Source organism: Apium graveolens, chromosome 1 (genome assembly GCF_009905375.1).
Source record: "Apium graveolens cultivar Ventura chromosome 1, ASM990537v1, whole genome shotgun sequence".
NCBI classification, from domain to species: domain Eukaryota; kingdom Viridiplantae; phylum Streptophyta; class Magnoliopsida; order Apiales; family Apiaceae; genus Apium; species Apium graveolens.
Genome location: NC_133647.1, coordinates 9072142 through 9093893, shown reverse-complemented (window position 1 = coordinate 9093893; position 21752 = coordinate 9072142). Strand labels below are relative to the sequence as shown.

The window sequence follows — 21752 nt, the reverse complement described above, 5'->3', positions numbered from 1 at the left end:
ATTAATTAATTACGAAATTATTTAATATTCAGGGCTATTGGGCCTTCTCTGTTCCATCAGACTTGATCAATGTGTTAACCTTCTTGGGCCTAATCAATGTGTTAATCTTCTTGGTCTGAATGTCATACATATGGCCTTCTTTAATGGGTCTGGCAGTTCTAGATGCAATTAATGTCACATTAATGACGTAATTAAGATTTATTTTATCCCCTATCATCTTTATTCTACATTGCATATTCAGAGTCAGCTCGCTGACAACATATATTTAAACTTAATATCAAGTTGTCTCACAATTTGATAAATATTTGGTAACACATAAAAATCGGTATTAGTTATTCATAACACCTATTCACCCCTCCCTCTAGGTGTGCACATTCAAACATAAATAGAAAATATTGTAATAGGCTTATGTTAAAATGACATTTAACATCACTCGAAAATATCGGTACAATTTTTTTTTAAGATCGGTTGTGAACCGGTATTTGATGCCATATTTCTAGTTGTGACATTGGCGGACGGGGACTCAGTACGTATTTTAAGACTCATTTAAACTACAGTTCCGCAAATAATTTTTATAATTTTTTCTTCAAAAATTGTTGTTTAATGTTTAATACAAACAAAATTCAAAAATAAATTATGAAATTATACTTTGTATTTACCGTAAAATGCATGTCGAGTATTGAAAAAAATTTGTATACAATCGGATGGAACAGAGGAAGTATCTTCTTTTTGAATAAGAATATTAATTATCATTATATAAAAAAAGAATATAATTTGTCATGCCTCTTAGCTAGCAAAGAAATAATAAAAGATGGAGATATTTTTAAATTGAGACATTTTCAAATATCAGCAGGTAGTTTACTTATTGTCAAACTATAAATGCTACACGGCACGTAAAAACGTTGTCCTCCTGATCAAATAACTTGCTTTAGATTATCACTTCACTCTCACCTTCTTCTCCCATTTTCTTGCAACAACCAACATAGCCAAGCTCCCTAAACAATCATCTCTCTTTACACATACATGTTATGCATTACCTTCTGGTAGTAATTTGAGATTGATATTTCATCTTGTACATTATTAATAATGCTTATGAGATGCATGATCTTTAGTCTTATGGTAGCAACTACAGGTGCTCTACCTTTTGTGGTCTTTCATGGTAATGTTTCTGTAACATTTTCTCGATTTTAAGTACGTGTTTCGTATATAATCGAATTCAAATGAAAAGTGTATTTCTGTAACTGCAAAAATTCAAAATATGTATGTAAATGTGTTTTAGGTCTTGTTCATGAATTAAATTTTATGATCACATCAGTTTGATGGCTTTAAGGTCTCAAGATTATACCTACTCTAAACAAGGGTACAAAAAACCTGTATTATGCATTGAACGGCGATCCATTCAGATATAAAACAAATCCTTTAGTCGTGCTTAGTGTGCTTTCTTAAGTGTCTACTTGCTATCCGTTAAGTCACAGATTAAATTCTTGAAAATAGTCTTTTCTTGAAAGAGGAAAAATTTTGTTGATGTAAGAAAGTATTATGTCACTACTGTAGTCCGTATATTGTGGGCTATTGAATTCATGTCGATGATAAGTTCATAAGTTCTGTATTGATTATCTATTACATATGTTGCTAAATTCTAAGGTGAGGAAATTACAGACAAAAAACTGTGAAGATATTATACAAACTTCCAAAGCATTATAGGGGATAGATATCTTAATGACAAGGGGTAACATATGATCAGAATGCTTGCAGTTAAAACTTTTGAAGTACCTCCTTGTTTCGGAGTCACTGGTTTTCAGTCTATTGCCAATTTTTAGCTGTTTTTAGTTTAAAGAACTTTATATGAAACTTCACACGAGTCTGTTTTTATTCTACTTGGTCATTTATATGCCCATCAACTGATTCTTAAGAAAATCTATGAGCACTAATTTCCTAAGTTTCTTATTCATATTTATAATCTGGCAGGAATGCACGAAAGTTGTTTAAGCGAGGGAGTTAAGAATTTTACTACAAGTTTAAGCAAGTGGTCTGGGAATAGAGGACACTGTATGTACGTACTATTGCATTATATTCGCAAAAAAGTTATGCAATTGCTCTGCGGCTCAAGGATAGTATGTGTACATTCAATTATAATTGTCTGATGTTATTGTTGAGTAACCAGCTCATCTAAAACCTTAAGGTGTTAGAGGAAGGCCCCAATAGGATCATATATTTAACACTCCCCCTCACTCGAAAGCCCATTTATGGGTCGAAGAGTGGAACACCGGCACCCATCTTTGGGGTATTAATTGCCTTTAGTGTCCACATTAATTTGTGAGAATATTGGGGGTGGCTGGAAATCGAATCTTAGTTCTCCCGCCAGCCTAAGCTCTGATACCATGTTGAGTAACCAGCTTATCTAAAACCTTAAGGTGTTAGAGGAAGGCCCCAATAGGATCATATATTTAACGGTTATGCTTTCTGCTCCCTGATTATACCTAAATCCTTGAGATATCTTCAATTTATAAAGTGTTTAAACAAAACATAACTTCTTTTTGTTGCTGAAAATTCTGAATGTATTTCCTACCTAAACTTCTCACACCCTGAAATTTTTCTAAATTATGTTGTATACAAATGTAGTGAAATTGGAAATGGAAAATGGGATTCGTGGTTTATGCCTCTTGAAAAACAGGTAATCTTTAAATCTTATTCAAAGAACTACCAGTTGTGTCACTTTATCAAGATTTTATGTTGTAAACCGACATATTCTTTCTCTGATTTGTAGGTTGACATTGCCTGCGAGAAGGTGGGGAAATAGTGCTTAACACATTATATTCAACAAAAAAATTAAGGCTTTTTATATTTTACCTGTAAATTATCATGCACTTGTTTCAACTGATAGGTGAAGACAATGAGTGAACTCCGCAAGGGTTACAGTATTGTTGGATTTTCCCAGGTCAGAAGCGAGCTTTGTTTCATAGAGAAAGGGTTTGTACCTTATGATATCTTATATGACAACCGACCTTATTAACTGATTCCACATGCAAAATGTTTGAAATGGAACTAATGTTCTGACTGACGAGATTGTGGTTTATGAATCAATTGTTTGTTGAATTCTGCAAAAAAAGGTTTATTTTAGGGCTTTGAATAGAATTTTTCATCTGAAAACATTTATAACTTGCTTAGGAAAGAGATTACCAGAATAAATTCCATAAAGATCATGCAATCTTGCTGTTTTGTTTAACGTCTTGAACATATTGGTATTTCCTTGTGTCGTACAGGGTAACATGGTTGGGCGAGGGGTCATTGAGTTCTGCGACGGAGCACCTCCTGTAAGGATAATTTCTCGAAAAATATTAATATAGCACCTAATGGTTAATCTTGACTTTGATTTGAACTACCTTCAACTTATCAAGATACATTTTCAATCAAACAGAGATGCCTTCTTCTTAATTTCATCACATTGTTAAACATAAGATGATATAACGATACAAATATAATATTGTATATTACTATCATCTACAGGTTTCTAAAATGTCAAATTTTTTATTCGCTAATGAGTCTTTTTTTTGCAACGACAAACAGGTAAAGAATTTCATATCATTGGCAGGTCCTCATGTCGGTGAAGCATCTGTTCCATTTTGTCGGGTGCATATCAAAGCCCTCCATGCCAGTTCATCCTTCAATTTTTGACAATTCTCATATACTAGTAACTCTGTAGTATTTGACATGAAGTTCTTTCTTATAATCTGCAAACTCTTGCAGCTGTGCTTTGACATTTCTTCTTTGTGCAGACTGATGTATTATGCAAACTTGTGGACAGTTTAATCAAATCGGCAATTTATAGCAAATTCCTACAGGTTTACAAGTCATTCTCTTTTCTTGATACAGTTTCCAATATGAAACTTCAATTAGATTCAAAAAACAAACAAATTAATAATGCCTGTTCAATATTTCAATTTTGTTGGAAAACTTAATTTCGTGATCCACTGCAGAATCACTTGGCACCAGCCGGATATATTAAAATTCCAACTGTAAGTTAGGAGAACTAGTGAGTTTTCTAGTTCTAAGAACTTTTTCAGGTGTAATTCATTCCCAAGTACAACTAATATGAAGGTTATATATAAACTTATTACAGGACATTGATGATTATATGGATGCATGCAAGTTTCTTCCGAAGCTTAACAATGAAATTGCTGGCCACAGAAACTCGACTTATAAGCACCGGTTTGCAAGCTTGCATAATTTGGTGCTTATCATGGCAAGTTCATACTTCCATTTAACTTCAGTAGAATCTATACTTGATGCAGTTGAAAATAAAATACAGTATCTAGGAACTTGGGGTAGTTTAATTAATGTCGTTTAGTAGTAATCTTTCATTAACTTATTTTCGTATAATTTTTCAGTTTGAGCAAGATATAATTTTGATACCAAGAGAAACAGCTTTGTTTGGTTATTACAAAGATGGATCCTGGAGCACAATATTGCCCGCACAGAAGGTAACATCTGTGCCTGAATCTGATAACCAATCTCTATATCCTAGGGTTAGTAACAACAAAAATGTACGTATGGAATCGGGTAAACAGGTCTATTAGCATCTATGCCTTCCTTTGTCTTTAACGTAATATGTCGTGTGGAGTGCAGACAAAGCTCTATCTTGAAGACTGGATCGGTTTGAGGACACTAGATGAAGCTGGAAAGGTAAAATTTATAACACTATCCGGAAGGCATCTTGAAATTTCTTCGAGTGATATGAAGAAATATGTGCTGCCTTACTTAAAGGACAACGAAACAACTGCAACTTTGGAAACAACAGACACTTCTCGAGTGCAATCTTCTTTCTTGATCTGGAGTTCTATTAAGAAAGCCATTGGTGTTTCTCGGAAATTCTTTCTTGATATGGAGTTCTATTAAGAAAGCCATCGGTGTAGAGCTCCGTAGAGCTCTGAGTAATCAGCGTTACAGAATTAAAGATTAATGGAGACGAGGGGGGTGAACAGATTAATTTTTGCTTAATTTTTTGTCACTTCCCGCAATTGTCTATCTGATTGACTCTAATGCTAAATATATCATCACATTAATACATATCACTGAGCTAAGGCCATCAGTTTACTTGTTTTAGTATGCCTAAGCAAGGTTTAGGAAGGTTTGAACCCTCTTTACTTGGACCTTAATTCTTATCGGGCTTGTAGGAACTAGGAAGATTTGAACCCTATTTACTTGGACCTTAATTCTCGACCTCAAAGGATAAACCGTCTTTTATCTCAGGAAGGTTTACCCCGCTTCACTTGGACCTTAATTCTCGACCTCAAAGGATAAACCGCCCATCTCTCCCACCTATTGTTTCTTACTCGTACCTTCTCCCAGCTGTTGCTCCTGTCCCTTCAGAGAGGTTTAACAATGCTATAATGTCCGGGACAGTCCATAGTTCAAAACTGACACTAATTGTAGTTTTACTTCAAATCATGTGATTTGAGTTTGTAAAGTTTAACTCCAAGATTTCACAATTTCCAAATTATTACAAACAAAACTTGCATCTTCTCATGATTCTAAAATGCCTTCTAATATTTTAAGAAATGGTGTCTGTTGATCAAAAAACAAGCAATACACTATTATAGACTTTGTTATTTATAGTTTCAAACACCCTGCTAAAGTAGATATCGTGTGTGTGTGTGTGTGTGCGCGCAGGCATAATTTAAGGTTCTTGTATGAACTCAAACCCAGGTAAAAAAACATAACGCAATAATATTTTTATAAAATATCTATTGTAAACTTAGTCTCAAATTCTCGGTAAATCACAAGACAAAACTATCAATATAACCTTCACACAAAGTAACTCTATGGTGACCATATGTTTGTACAGACAAATAATAAGAATGGGAAAACTTGAGGGTAATGAGAAGAAAGTTGCGGATCAGACATACACCGATCACAATTTGATCAAGCAGACTGCCCGCACAGAAAGATTCTACATTTATCACATTTTGATTGTCGATCTGATTGCTCGCACATAACAGAACACACAACTAGGACATTTCAACTTGCTGCTCCAACGAGATTGCTTTTTAGCTTAAAACGAGAAAGTGAATAAGAAAACTCAAGCACGTTGTTATATAGAAGTTTCTGTTTGATGGTGCTCAAGATTTCGGAGTACAATCCTTGCAAATATTTTTGCTTCAAGAGGTGCATTAGCTGCTGCAGCTGCAGCTCGCAGAACCCTTGGGGCAGCCGTATTTTGCAAAAGGGATACGTGGTGGAGTGCATGCCTACCACCCGGGATGGTAAACTACAGGAAGGTTGCAGAATTGAAAATTAGCACAAGTTTGAATGCGTTCAATTTACCCACAATCAATTTAAAAAGAAGAATTTAAATAATAGAGAGAGTTAAGGTTCATCCACCTGGAGAAGGGCGAACGCAGCACATGCCTTGAGCACGGAAGATGGATTTCTAAGCATAATAACAAATCTTCCAATTTCAGATCCACTGCGCAAAATGATACATGAAAGTCAAAAAATGAGACTATTAGATTGTTCGGGCAGAGAGATACATTACAAGCTACATAGTATTTACATTAAATTGGAATAGCTTGCACTAAAAGAAGAGACTATAGTTAATTATTCACTCTTAGCATATAGACAATGCTAGAACACATTCACTACAAATAAAAAACCAATTTTTTTTAACAAGATATGCTAAAAAAAACTCCTGCGAACTACTCCCTTAATTGTGGCAAGTAAACATGCTCACAAAAAGATTATGCACAAAAGAATGCTGGCTGTCCTGGAAATACTATCATGACAAAGAACTTCAATTCTGGTAAAAACAATAGAGGGAGAAATACCTGCATCTCAGATGACCTGCCTCATGAATACGAGACAATTCAGTGACTTGCGTCAATGCTGCAGGGGCTGAAGATGCAGCTGCAGCAGTAAATGCTTGTGGGTCAGTAAATGTAAGTATGAAAGCTTCAATATTCTTGAGCGCCATTCTCCTAGCCCCTTCTAAGTTTACACTTTTTGAACTGCTTTCTGAGGACGTCCCAACCAGAGCAAACTCATCCATTCTGCACAACACACATATTTTTCAACAGCTGATTCTGGAGAAAAACATCTTAATTTATTCCCCATCAACATTTAAATCAGAAAAGGCAAGCCGAATTCTAACAGTGATAAACCATCAGGAGAGAAAGGTTAAATTTGACAATCAAGTAGATCTAGAAGACTGTGTTAGAGTGGAGCAAGAAAAATACTAGTCACTCTTGACTCTTGTTCCAAGGCATTCTCAAAGGTGTATTAAAAAACATTCTTTGTACAACTAAAAAATTATCTTTATGAAATTAATTCATTAAATAAACACTATCTTATACAACAAAAAATACTGGCGAACGGCAGTCAAGATGTCTTGAAGACTTGAACTGTTGAACATTACTTCAGAATATAAATTCTCCAAACCAGAGAAAAAAAAAGCTAGTCCACGAAGATGAACTAAAATTTTTGGAGACCTAACAAAAATGTTAAGAAGGTAGTTTAGAAAGACGCGCTACATCGTTAGTCAATTATACATGATAATCCCTAATTAAGATGATGAGTTTATTGGATTGCTGGGGATTTCTAAAAAATTGGAGAGAAATAGGGCACGCCATTGGACATGACCAAAAAAAACTAAAAATCTTTGTTATAGAAAAAATAATATAATTCACAAACTAGATTTCATTACTAGAGTTTTTTCAAGAAAAAAAACTAAATAAAATGCACAATTAAATATATATGTCTATACTATACTACTGAAGCCGAAACATTAAAAGAGGATGGAGCTAGGATTTCTATTATCAAAGTAGACCAATTTCTTTTCGTTGTTCTTCGGAGAGACTGGCATCTCAAAATTCTAGTGTATCAAATTACATGTTTTACTCAATCAAACGTTGTTCAGTTTACTTCTATTAGCCGGTAAGTGTTTAATTTGGTGTTGATAACTATCTTAGTCTGTCTCGAGCAAACAAGATTTGGGCAGTTGAAAATGAACATCACAATAAAAATAAGTTACTAAGAAGTTAGAAGAAGTTTTATTTCATTTTATTCTTCAACAACTAAACTTATGTAACCATAACTCAACTTTCCCTTAAACATCCAAAAGTGAACTAATGGATAATGGTACTTTCTTTATGCCTTTATTATAAGTAATATAGCACCATTTCTGTATGTTTCAACATAAACTTGCACAAGAATCAGGGAAAATTATTTCACCTCTTTGTTGAAGTTGAATTTGATCACAAGATTTAGTTGACTTGTGCATATCTCTTTCAGTAATTTATATGTACGAGACTTACTCTCCTGTGTTCTCCCTTGATGGGCAGAGGTCAAAGGACCCCTTTTCATTCTTTGAAACACTAGATTGGGTCAAATGTAGCAATTAAATGATCTCAAACAAATAGGCGTTTTTTTTCTTCTTTTTAGATTAAACTATCTAATTTATTGAAAGTTCTTATAGATATGTTTATAATACATATAACTTAAATCATAATCTTAACATTTAAAGATACAAGCTAATAAGTGTACATCCTTAACAAACTCAAAACCATTATTTTTTTCTTTCTCAATTTTGAAGTCCATTCTAAAGCTTTCTCCCATTTTCTTTCTAGCAAGAGAATTTAAAACTTTCACTTACTACTATTAAGTTGTAACAAAATCATGATCACTACTCGAAGGCATCTATGATACGATATATAAATGTATACATAAATTTATATACCTTCCATCAAACATATATGACAGCGCCAATGCAGCCATGAATCTTGCCATTTTTGATACAGATGAAGAACAAAGGTTAACTAAAGCCGGTACTCCACCATCCTCCACTATTCGAAAAGCATTACCAGGATTAAAAGCGAGATTCCAAAGAGCTCCAGCAGCAGTCTCATGAACATCCTGAAGAGATGAGACACACTGGACTCAGCAGAGGCATGTGTATTTCTTGTGACATTTACTGGAAGGCCCCCCCCCCAGCCCAAATTATGAATTTACGACTGAGCTCACTTATTTTGTAATAATTCTGGTAACAAAAAATAACCCAATGATGTAACTTCATATTCTCATTCTAAAGTTCAGATCATGTCAAAAAGGTATATACTAGTGACGACATAGTTATATACTAACAAGAGGAACCCAATTTTAGAAAATTATTATAGTACGTGATGTTTGGTACTTACTTCAGCTTCGGACCGTGCCAATGCAATAAGTGGTGCAACACCTCCTTCCCGCCCAATAGCAATGCTGATGCAGATAAAAGAGACAACCAAGACTAGTCAATTGGAGAGAAAGAGAGTGTGTTCAAAACTGTAAATACATATATGTATTTATTTTAATAAGTAAAAGACACGAGGAGCTGCATGCTGTGCACCACTACAGTACCCTTGGAGAGTACAAGAAAACAAACAGAAAAATCTCACATATTAGATGCTTGATGAAAAAAGTATTACATCCTTTACGGAAATAACCAAAAGTATAGAAAGTTCACAGGATAAAAAATAACATTTGCGAAAAACCAAAGGACATAAGAAAATCAGTGTAGCTCTTGCTGCAAAAATTTGTGACTTATGAATAAAAATTGTAGTAACAAGCGACCAGTCAAATCACATAGCAGCAAAACCTTCCCACGATAATAACAGAAGATGGTGTAGCATTAGTTCTCATTCTCACTATTCAAAAGTTTGATCTATTTTTAATTGATTATCAATTTATGGTTGGCACCACTTATCAGCTATCTATGGCTTTACATACCATCATGACTTGGGTTGTGCATTAAATGCTTCTTTCTAATAGTAATTGATAAGGTCTGAATCTCCAGAATATGGTACAAAAAACTTTAAGATGGGCAGGAAAGTTTTAGCTCTAACAGCATCCTCTTGGACTTGAAATCAGTTAAAGATTAGCAGGCATCTATACGATTTACTGTGGTGCCTTTTTCCTCAAATAATATTAAGAAATACAACTCAATCAATATTGCCCTGCTACAGTGTGCATGCCTGTTGCGTGTATATATGGGTCATACCTAGAAATCATATATATATTGACAAGTTTATTGCAGATTGGAATTTTGTAATGCTTTATTCTACGAAAGGCTGTTTCAAACTATAACCCCAAAACCCGAGGTTCAGGAAACTGCTTAAAATACAAATATCTCAACTCTATATAGTACTGCTTCATGGGGTCGGAAAATATTTTTGTTAATTCCAAAATGCCAATGCATAAATGTCGTGTGCATTTCAAACTATACTTATACAATTTCTTAGCAGTAATATATATAGTATAGCCATCATTAATGTCATGTATATAACTAGATCGGAAGTCGATTAACTGATTTTTTTAAATTTTAGGAAAGTTCCAGAAATGTTGATTACCATTTACTATATATGTATTGAATTCCACTTCAGTTTCTGAATTTCATATAGTATAGAAAATATCTTCTCCCCACTACCATATATTGTTTATGAGGATAAGGAAAGATGGAAGCAGGCGGGAAACTGGAATATACTTAGGTTGACGCAGGAAGAAGAATGACAGAAGCATTATCATCACAATGTTGTCAAGCACAGATGAGTTGCAATGCTACAATACCTATTGGTTTCTGACACGGATAATCCCCAAAGAGCACCAGCCGCACGCTCCTGAAGACCAGGAGAGGCATTTGAACACGAACGAGCAAGAGAAACCTAATAAAGTAGAAAAGAGTTGCAGATTATAGATAAATCCTTGCACCATTCTGTAAGTAAATAAAGAGCAAAGGTACTGAAGTTCATTTCGCTTCTTTATACACAATTTGTAATACCAAACTACTTCAAAATAATGTTACTGAAGATAAAGTATCTTATTATGATTTTTCTTTTTGAAAAACACTAAAACTGGAATACTATCACAACAGTTATCACAAGTATACTTCAGTTTTGTTTCTTTACTGGGAAAAAAGGACCATAAAATCATGAAGAACTAAGATGTATGCGCATAAAGACACGTGTTGCATAACTTAACAACATGATAATCACATGACACATCACTGCCTGTACAATGCGCATTAAGAATGAATAGGACTTTCCGGACACAACAGATGTAATAAAATTGATGTGCTAGGATTAACTATTTAGCCACTCCTTAAGAGCACACGTCCTGACAAAGGTCATATAAGACCAATAGTCAACACAGTCTGGGACTTGTTGGTTAACTAAGATAGTCTATCGCTATATACACATATTTTTAAGGAAATTTAAGGCTTATTTAGCAATGTTATCAATTCACTACGTTATCTGGTGGCAATTAGCCAAACTCTAGCACAGATGAGCATATTGTACATGACATCAGCCACTGGTCTACATCCTACTCTATCTCATACTACCAACTCATTAAGAACTTTGCTATATTACTTTGTGACAGATCAAGTGTCTAGAATTCTGTGTAGTTCATTATTAGAAGGGCACCATCACAGAACCTAATCACGATGCAAACCTACATATAATTATTGTGAAGCCACCAGATGAGTTGTATTGTTACTACCATAAATGCAGTTTATATCTATCACATAAGTTCTAAAGAATGGAAGTCCGTACCAAGGCTTCAACACCACCAGTCGCTGCAATTGCTTCTCGATTTCTGTCATCAAATGATAAATTCCATAACGCACCAGCAGCTTCTTGTCTATAAAGAACACAATGACGATTTAGCAAAACGATAAAACAAACAAAGAATAACACACTCCTTTCATCCTCAGAAAGATGAGAGATAAAATAAATTTAGCTACTATGAAGAACGTACGACAACTGCATAATTGCTAATGTGATGACTCATTTAACTGATCACTTTATAAGAGAATATTCATTATACCCTCTCTTTGGACTCAATTTCTGTATGCTGTGAAAGGGTACATCTTCGAACCTTTTCATCCTTTAAAGGAAAGATAAAGTATTTTTGAGACTTTTGGTTAATAACAATGCATATTAGTAGCAGATTAATTATAAGCATGTAAGAAGTCTAGTTGTCCCGAAGGTTAGGAGCCAAACTTATGACCAAACATGGTTCTAGTCTCTTATCCGACATGCCCGGGTCTTTTTCTGGAAACTACTTAGTTGAATAAGCAAGTTACTTTAACTATTTCTATGAACTATGCACATGGAATGTTATTTGCAGGGTGGTTCTCACGTTTTCAAACACAATTTTAACTCTTAAATATATGCTTGAACACAAAGATATATATTTCCTTCAAAGAGAGAAACTAAACTACAGTTCTTATACATAAAATTACATTTACATTTAATTCATCAAGCAATCTCTGTGAGAATTTTGCATACAAAATAGGCTCCGTCTGCTTGGTGTAAAATATTATCATATTATGTTTCCGACCGAAAGTATAGGACAGAGGAAAAAAAATGTTTGTGAATAATTTGCAAGATTTCTAAAAGTTTTATATTTTCCTCAATTCCCTTGGTCTTTTTACTTTGATTTGCACAATACTTTATGTTCCTCTTGACTAATTTTCCCAAGCAAGCATAGTAAAAGGAAGAAAAACACATTTTGCCATAAAATATTTATACGCCAAAAAAATGAGGCCTCGTGTAACTTTATAATGTGAAACTTAATGTGGAAGGCACTAAAGAGCACAGAAAAAGCATTTAAGTAGACGGACTCCTATGGGAAAGAGATCCAGAAACCTATTAAATTATTATAATTTAGAAACAGTTTCACGTTCAAATGTTTCCAGAGCATGCCATTTAAGTTCCACTTACGTTATCTAATAAAGTAAAAGAATAAAGAGTCTTTCCGCAGCTCAAACATGCTAGATAAAGTACCAAATAATTTTCAGGCAATACTGTAATTAATACAAATGATTCCTAAACGTTGCTAATGAGGCAACTACAAACTATTCTTACAACTAAAATAAAACAAACATATTTCATCAAGAAGAGTATTTTTCATCTCTTGTTTTCTTCGATTAAGTAAGAGTAGTGAAATGAGCTCGAAATAACTTTTTAACCCGTCCACGGGAAATGTATACTTTGCCCACTGAGGTAACCAATTCAAAGACAAAACACTAATAAGTTAGCAGGGTGAGAACTTGTCGAGACACAAATGGATTTCTTTCGTGGACAAATATTATAGCTACTCTTTCGCTTATGTAGTGGAAACATAATGTTTTGTATTCCAAATTTCTTTTGCTGATATAATCGACAGAAAGTCTAAATTCTAGTATAAATCAGTTCCACATAGGTGTACCAACCTACCATACACATCTCAGACGTTAGAAACAAGAAACTAGGATGATATACGGCAGCCAAATGCTTTATCAACAAATTGGGAAGGACTAGAGGTTACAGTCCAACATTTCTCTCTTCTTACCAAAATTCAATCACCATAAATCTTTTGAATGTGTCATAAGTAAAATAATACTTATCAAAATATGCGTGAATGGAACTTTGAAATTACAAATTATTACCTGACGCCATCATGAGGAGAACGAGTAAGCTGCACAAGTGCTTCAAGAGCTCCAGCCTCTTGCCCAACAGCAGCATTATTACCGTTGCTATCTCCATGGGCAGCTAAATTCCCTAATGCACGAGCAGCCTGAAAAAAAATTGAAACAGGAATTAATGAATAAGTGGCAAACAGACGGTAGAAAAACAGTAAAGGGATTGTACATGGTACTCAACTAAAGGACAAGACATGTCCAGTATTATGTTCAAAGACTTATAGAAGAATAGCCTTTTAGATGAAAATAAAAGAACAATATTCATATACCATTCGACGTGATGCAAGTTGGACAAATATAACTCTACATACTGTACGTTACTTTTTAGTGGTCTTTATTTCAGCAACCGAAAGAAAAATTCTGATGCAATGCTGAACTTGACCAAAATAATTTTATTATTACGGAAACAAGTACATAAAACAACACGCACACATAAAATAATTGGAAAGAAATCCCCAGTGAGATGAAGATGATGGGTGTTAAACGCATCCAATACAGAGGTCGATAACAAGGCATTTAAAATGACTATTCAAAATAGTGCAAATAACTAAATAAATAAACTTATCATAAAGACAATTAGAGGATTACAAGATACTTGTTACTTAATTACTCTTTCCAGTCAACTTTTGGAAGTTAATCAGTTTCTGGCGATTCAGTGATACGAATCCCTGTTCGGGTGCAAGAAGTAACACGTTATTCCGCGCTTTTTGTTTTTTATCAAATTATTACTAAGAAACTCTCTTATGGTAATGACTCTAAAAACAGACACACATATTCAAATTAATTAAAATACTAAAGTGCTTGATATAAAAATCATATGCAAAAAAATTAAAGATTTGTCACAAGAATCTGGTGATTGGCTTTCTAGTTTCTAACAATCTAAAGCAACATTGTTCTACAACCACCTAATTATATATATACTAGGTCTACTCACTTTCTAGCACTTCTTTGCATATATATATATATATACACACACACACACACACATGCATAACATTTTGGTCTTGGTCATGGAAAGTAAAATAATTTTAATTCTCGAAGGTCAATAGTTCCAATGTGCACAGTAAATGAGTAAAACATGGACTAAAGAAAGAATTACTGATAAGTGACTATTTTTATAATTACTAAGAAGTTCTACCTGCTCTTGCACTCCCTCGTACTCGCAGCTACAAGCAAGCTTTACAAGAGCATGTACACCACCTACTGCTGCAACCACCATGCTACATTTGTCATCAGCAGCCAAATTTGCCAGAGCTCCAGCAGCACGTTCCTGATAAATGACAAATATATCAGTTTAATCCTCTATTTTGTACAAATATAGTCGTAAAATTTTGAGTGACACTAACGTAAGATATTGAGCATGATTAGAATCAAGAAATGCTAACATTACAACTTCGAAACAGTAAGTCCCTCTCGGTAAGTGAAAACATAATAACTTGACAGTATAGGATTACCAATGTATGCAACAAATATTTTAAAAAATAATATTTCTAGGACTAATTACTTTCACACATTTCATCAGATTCACAAAAAAGGCATGTAATTTTACCCTAACATCACACTAAATGAAGTATCGTAATAAACATAAACATTAAAAATTGACCCAGATTAGACTTTCCCTTGCAAAAAAAAAAGAAAAGACTTCACTTAAAAAATTGTCTGCAATAAGCCTTCTGTTAGGCACATTCACCGAAAGACATGTTAAATTTATGAAAATACAGCTACAGCGGAGAAACATAGACTTGCAAATGTTACCCCACAAACTCATATGGAAAGTGTAGGAATATAATCCTATGTTATCTTAAATACATTAGTATTAAAGAAGACTCTATCTCCATCATCTCAGATGTTCTTGAATAAAACCTCACAATACCTTCCGCCAAACCACGAAAAAAGCTGAAAATTTAATGAACAAGGATTCGGAAAGTTATGAAAAGAAAACAGAAACAAATATACATAACTTTTGCTATGTCGTCAACACATGAATTTACTAAAAGCGTTTAACATTCTCATGCTGAAAGCTAATTGATGCTTGACCTCGCAAAGCTTTTACAACGTATAAAATAATTACAAGCATGACAGCATGTAGTGACATGACAAATGAAAAACATACCAGAACACCGTCACCGCCAATAGACCACTTAAAAATTAAATCAACTAAAGCTTGGACGGCTCCAGCTTCAGCAATAGCACCCTGAAATTGAATATAATTACTGAACTGTAATTGCAAGTAGGAAAAAATGGCCAACAATACGAAAGATGTGACAAAAACTACAAAACAGACAACCTTATGCTCCTCTCCGACAGAAAGATTCCAAAGTCCTCCTGCAGCCTCTTCGGCGACCAATCTATTCATAGATCTTGCCAAATTTGTGAGAATATTAATTCCTCCATCTTCTGCTACAGCTTTGGCAACATTCGCATTTACTGACAAGTTAGCTATTGCCTGCACACCCCAAAAAAAATGATTTCACCAATACTCTGTGTATAAGCCATTCTATCTTGCTAAATCGTCAACAAATTAACCAAGATCATGGACGGGGGTGAACTCAACGAAAGGAAACTTGCATAAAAGAATAAAACCGTCAAATTTGAAGAAATGTATATGTACAACATGTTACCTTTGTTGCTTCCGACTGGAGGCCCTCCCTCCATGATCTTGCAAGATTTAACAAGAGACTTATGCCACCATCTCTCATAACAGCTTCAGCCCGTCCACCATCGATACTAGCATTCTCATCATCTATGACCACGAAAGTTGCTAGGCCTGCAGCTGCCCTTTCTTGAACATCTTCCTGCAAACTCTGTGTTAAATTAAGCAACAGTGCTGCTCCTTGGGTGAGCCAGAAATTATCTAAACCCTGAGGGTTGCTCTCTGCAATGCGAAGAAGCGAATGGGAGAGAACCCATTCTAGCCAAATTATTATCTCATTTAGGTTTCGATCCTTATTATTTGAAGCCCTCCAATCTGAGAAAATATTTCTCTCTTTCTTAGTAGTATCGGCAAATAGGGAAGCTACAGACTTGAAAATGTCAGTAAAAAGGGCCAGTAACAGTTTACCCTTATTACTTTTATGAGCCACAAAGTTGGCATCATCCTCAAGATCCGGACAGTTTAAAGCACACATCACCCTTAAGCTCTGTGAGGAAGAAAATAATTTGAAAACAGAACCAGGAGTTATATCAGTTCTCGAAACATCTAGACCACTTAACTTTGGCAGTTTAGACCAATGCTCCGACGCCGTAGGCCACTCGATGTTTGTAGTCCCTGCAACAGATAGAAAACGAACTGATACAATGTTACCCAATGACTTCACATCAATGCTGAGGCAGTCAATGAAACCAATGTCTGTCAACTTCTGACAATTCTTGGCCAAAGCATTAATAGCATCTCCATCAACTTCCCTAATCCCTGAAAGCCGAAGTTTTTGAAGTTTTGGACAGCAAACTGCGATTGCTTTAATTGCATCGCTGCTGATCCTTTCACAAAAATCTGGCCCAAGTTGAAGGCTCTCAAGCACCTCGTGTCGAGCTGCTATAATGGAAAGTGTGGCATCAGTGATCTTTCTGCAATAATCACCATTGATTTCCCGCAATCCCCTAGCTTTGAGATTTATCAACGCATCAGCAGATTCTGCGCCACGGAAGCGGAGTTTACGAAGATTGCTACACCGATTAGCAAGCAAAGTTGCTGTACTTGCATCACATTTGTGGGTTCGAAGATCCAACGTGTCCCACAAGCAAGGAGAATTTCCTAGAACCCTCCACGTCCGACATGTTGTCGCCAAAGCAGCCCGATCCCGATAATTCAAACACGAAAACAACTGTATAACAGAATCATCAGGCAATGTAGTCCAATCAACGACCCCTCTTACCTCCAACCGTACACTCTCACCACCAATCTCTGTATAACCTGGCAAATCCAATTTATTACTTCCCTTCCTCGTCACTTTCCTCCGTACTCTCCGACTCATTTCTAACTTCCGCACGCAATGCACTAGCTAAACACCCTTCAACTTCTCTCAACTTCAATCCTTCAGCCAATGATCACGCAAAATACCAACAATCCACAACTTCAGATTCCGAAATTCACAATAGTTGCAGCATCACCAAATCAAACCTAAAAAACAACATAACCAACTTCAAATAAGCTCAAACAATCAAAACCAAAACCATCAATGCAAAACACACAGACCTTTAAACACCCACACACTCAAATCACCAAAATCAAACACACACAGCAAAAAACCACCCAAAATCATCCACCAAACAATCCAAACCCAAACCTCCAACAACCCACCTAAAATTTCGAAAACCCAAATCAAAAAACCAAAAACCACCCAAACAAAACCATCAATTCACCTCAAAAACCCCAACTCCCATCACCCCAAACCCCATCAAATCCATACCCACAACCCCACAAAATTACCCATCAAATTAACACCAATCAACAACACATTGCAGCAAAAACAATCAAAAAACCATCAACCAACAAAGCTAGAATCTTCAAAACTCATAAAGATAGCACCTTGAATCTATTTCCTATCTGGGTATTTCTCTAACAACCAAGATTCTGATTAAACCAGCTAAACACAAGCAAAAACGTACAAATATGAACATATAGATACATATATGAAGATATCAAGCGAGAAAGAGATAGAAAACTGAAAAGGGTCAGAGAGAATTGAGGTGAATAATGGAGAGAGATGAAGTTTTACATGAAACCCTGAAGAGAATGAGAACTTACCCTCCTCTTGTTCTTGCAAACTCTCCCTTTGTTGGTGTGCTCCCAAGTGTTGTAATTTTCTACCAATTACCTACAATATAAATGTGCTTATATATGTATTTTGGTGTTTTTGTAATTTGGATTGGATCAAAGTAGTGTGGTTTTATTAGAGAGAATTTTATTTTTGAAATTTTAATTTTCTTTTATGGATGGTAAATAAAAATATTGTAATTATATATCTAGATTATGTGAATAAAAAAATTGAGAAAAAAATTGAGAAAAAAATTATTTTCTTGTAAAATATAATGAAATAACCTGCAAAACTAACAATAAAATTTGAATTCGAATACTAGTTTAAAATTAATTATATGATACTTACCGAAAGATCTCGAAATAACAAATAATGAAAATTTTACGATAAAAGTGATAAAAGTTAAAATCTAAAACCAGGTGGTAATACTTTGCTTAGATACTAACTCAAATAATTTTTAAAAAATAATCAAATTCGTATTTTATTAATACTTAGCGATACACACATTATTACTGTTTTATTTTATGTTCAGGCATTTTGAACACTTTCATATATATCGAGTTTGGATTTTCTTCATGAGTGATCTAGATAAAAACTTATATTATTTATAGAATGTATACTTTAAAGCAATTTATTCAATTTATAATTTATATATGTATATTTGTGTGTGTGCATGCATGGTTCCTAGTATTATGGTATAATTAGATACATATTATCGATATAATTTATCATATTATTAGTTGAATATTTTAAATGCATAAGTTGACTAGCCAAAATTCGGGACAAATGTATGTATGTTTTCCGACTAACTTGATTTGATAAATTCTCTTCATCTCATATCCACAATCTTCAATATTATCTTCTTTATTGCTTCGATACGTGTATATATATGTATATCCTCGATTTTCAATCTTCTTTATATAAACTTTTGAGTTACTTAAATTTATGTCTATACACGGAAATTTGTTACTATACTATGAAATAGTTAAAATTCAGTGTATGGTCCATACAGAGTACCTCATTAAAATTTAGTTGGTTATCATAGTTACGGCACATATTTCTTCAAAAGCCATAATAACTCTCATGTTTCACCATTTTTTGAATAAAGAATTTTTTCAGTGTTCATTTTATCTTCCCTTTTTAAGAAGGCATTATGTGTTAAAGTTATTTTCTTTACCATTATCATTTATTTAATATATGCTTAAAGGCATGACTGGTGATTAGCTACACAGTCCAACTGCATCGGGCCCAAAATTTTTTAGGAAACCTCATTTTATTAATACCCATTTATTATATATTTAATACGACAACTAGGGGGTTCCGTGAGTGATTTTATTCCACGTAGGATCTGTCATAGCTCTTTATCTCTCTGTTATATGTGACTATTTACTATCAATGTGCCTCTTTAACCCTTCTTCTACTCGTGTTTAATCCTTTTACTTGTGTCATATACTTGTATTTATATCCGCGCCAAATAGCTTATAACGGCTCGCATAAGGGTATGACGATCTATAACTACCGGTTACAATCATGCTCGGGAACATATTCGAGGTAGATGATCTTTCAAGCACATTATATATGTATATATGTATGTTTGTATGTATACATTTATATATTGATAATTTAGAACATGATTCTTCTTGATAATATACTTTGCAAATAAACTGTTTGATGTAATGATTCTTCAAATCTATGAAGATATGTCGATTACTAGCAACAAAGTTTGCCATTTTCTTAAGGTTAGATAGCTTTATTTAATTTTTCTATCTTACCCTTTAAGTTTGAAACATGAAATGATTCCAAGTGATCCAAGTGAAATTTCTAGACGTTAGGTATCACGTTGTAGATAATGAGAATGTAGGTATTGGGAACTTAAAAGAAACTCTCATTGAATGTTACAAATAAATCTTATAAAATATTATCTGCTTGTAGGATAAACAAAGGTACAATCTTATAAATTGGCTACAAATTTATCTTGAATATTAAGCTCTCTAAAAAATAGTCTTAGTTAAAAGGTTTGAAACTCTTATCGTTGTTAGCCCATAACATTTCTAGCAGTACTGAAGGGGGAGGGGGAGTTCACTATATTTCTTATGTTTAATAATATCTATGTAACTGAATTCTATTTTAGCTCTTACAACGAGCCTCAAACTCTAAATCCCTACTCATTTATTCACATTTTCTTGAAGTGCCGAATCAAAACTTTAATGTGTAGGAAGGCTTTTACATTTTATTATACCCGATGATTCTATTTTCTGGTGAAACAGAGGCTTAAACATGCAAAGAAATCAAATGATATGGTTTAAAAGACATTATATACGAGTCAAAAAAATTAATTGTAACTAATTTCCTAGGCAATATATCCTACTTCGAATTACGCAGAGATTATCAGCTCATGGTTATTGTGTTTGTGACTATATTAGAACAAAATTATAGTTGCCTTATAATGTCATTACTTAGACTTTCTATATACATTCTGTTTATATTTATTTAGTGCACGTGTACACTTAGGTTGTTTGACATGCTTAACTGAAAGCTTATTAGTTTCAGGCCACACAGTTAGTGCGTGATCATTGGCCCCTCAAAAAATTATATAGCCCTTCCTAGGCACATGACACTCTAATATATTTGTACCTTGGCAGTCTATAGTTTACTCATAAATCATAAATCTTTTCTAATGCAACCAGTTGCTCAGTCTACATGTAGTTTTATGCATGTTAACCTGCTAGGTGTTCTTATTTATGCACACATCAAGAATTAATGCTTCATCCTTCTTACAAATTATGTGTAGTTTCCTATAGGCATTGTTAGATATAATTGATGATATATGGACAAAAACTATCAGAAGTTCTTATCAAGACTTATATCAGCATTTACTGAAGAGTGATGTCATCAGTACTTATATCAGTACTTGATGATCAGCAGATGATATCATCAGGATTTGTCACCTCAGTAAATATTCGAGAAGGAAAAGGAAAGCGGGATCTCAAGGCGGTGAAGGACTTTATCTCAGAAGCAATCATACATGGTTATGTAATAGATTTCCTTATTGTAATAGAATATGATTCCTTATTGATTGTGTAATTGTGCTCTATATAAAGCATAGATTAGGTCCATGCTATAAGCATTGCGAACATTGTTATATCATTCGCATAACCTAGCAGCTCTCAAGGATATTTGTTCATCCTTTTGAGAGAGTACGTTTATAATCAGTTTTTATCTCAATTAATATAAAAACTGTTGATTTTATTAAAGCTTTGTCGAATTATCTACATAAACTGTATTCATCCCCCTCTACAGTTGATTACAGACCTAACAATTGGTATCAGATCTTGCTGTTGACATACAAACAGTTTAAGATCTAAAAATCAATCTTTAATGGTAGACAAAGAAGCACCATAGAATCCACAACCACCACCCCCGACCACATCACAGATTAGTAGCAACATGAGTAGGTATGAAGCCATCAAGGTGCCAATCCTGAAGATACATGAATATAAAAT

General features: G+C 34.2%; 2 protein-coding genes across 3 annotated transcripts; one reads left to right on the top strand and one right to left on the bottom strand.

The window, feature by feature from the left end:
• The first annotated feature begins 938 nt into the window (after nucleotides 1-938).
• LOC141719136 (uncharacterized) lies at nucleotides 939-5103 on the top strand. Of its 2 annotated transcripts, XM_074521520.1 has the most exons (12): nucleotides 939-1159; nucleotides 1969-2053; nucleotides 2623-2674; nucleotides 2768-2788; nucleotides 2885-2938; nucleotides 3264-3314; nucleotides 3568-3630; nucleotides 3777-3842; nucleotides 3978-4016; nucleotides 4121-4243; nucleotides 4389-4481; nucleotides 4627-5103. In XM_074521520.1, exons 1-12 carry the CDS (start codon nucleotides 1087-1089, stop codon nucleotides 4894-4896), a joined length of 990 nt encoding a protein of 329 aa, XP_074377621.1. In that variant the 5' UTR covers nucleotides 939-1086; the 3' UTR covers nucleotides 4897-5103. The 2 variants fall into 2 exon arrangements, with proteins under 2 accessions (XP_074377621.1, XP_074377625.1); XM_074521524.1 differs by lacking the exon at nucleotides 939-1159 and having other exon boundaries at nucleotides 1963-2049.
• A 602-nt stretch (nucleotides 5104-5705) lies between these two features.
• Nucleotides 5706-18340, bottom strand: LOC141660577 (protein ARABIDILLO 1-like). The gene is made up of 13 exons (XM_074467571.1): nucleotides 18240-18340; nucleotides 16114-17612; nucleotides 15780-15938; nucleotides 15606-15686; nucleotides 14631-14762; nucleotides 13460-13587; nucleotides 11580-11667; nucleotides 10597-10691; nucleotides 9189-9252; nucleotides 8732-8907; nucleotides 6825-7046; nucleotides 6382-6466; nucleotides 5706-6268 (listed from the first exon to the last, which is right to left on the bottom strand). Exons 2-13 carry the CDS (start codon nucleotides 17464-17466, stop codon nucleotides 6092-6094), a joined length of 2760 nt encoding a protein of 919 aa, XP_074323672.1. The 5' UTR covers nucleotides 17467-17612; nucleotides 18240-18340; the 3' UTR covers nucleotides 5706-6091.
• Nucleotides 18341-21752: the final 3412 nt, after the last annotated feature.

What these genes read in the sequence shown, in the direction of transcription:
- LOC141719136 (XM_074521520.1), top strand. Translation starts at nt 1,087, where the DNA reads ATGCTTATGAGATGCATGATCTTTAGTCTTATGGTAGCAACTACAGGT. An exon ending in TTGACATTGCCTGCGAGAAG is followed by an intron (nt 2,789 to 2,884) that starts GTGGGGAAATAG and finishes TTCAACTGATAG; the next exon opens with GTGAAGACAATGAGTGAACT. An exon ending in GTATTGTTGGATTTTCCCAG is followed by an intron (nt 2,939 to 3,263) that starts GTCAGAAGCGAG and finishes TGTGTCGTACAG; the next exon opens with GGTAACATGGTTGGGCGAGG.
- LOC141660577 (XM_074467571.1), bottom strand. Translation starts at nt 17,466, where the DNA reads ATGAGTCGGAGAGTACGGAGGAAAGTGACGAGGAAGGGAAGTAATAAA. An exon ending in CTGTCGGAGAGGAGCATAAG is followed by an intron (nt 15,687 to 15,779) that starts GTTGTCTGTTTT and finishes ATTCAATTTCAG; the next exon opens with GGTGCTATTGCTGAAGCTGG. An exon ending in CTGGTGGTGTTGAAGCCTTG is followed by an intron (nt 10,692 to 11,579) that starts GTACGGACTTCC and finishes CTACTTTATTAG; the next exon opens with GTTTCTCTTGCTCGTTCGTG.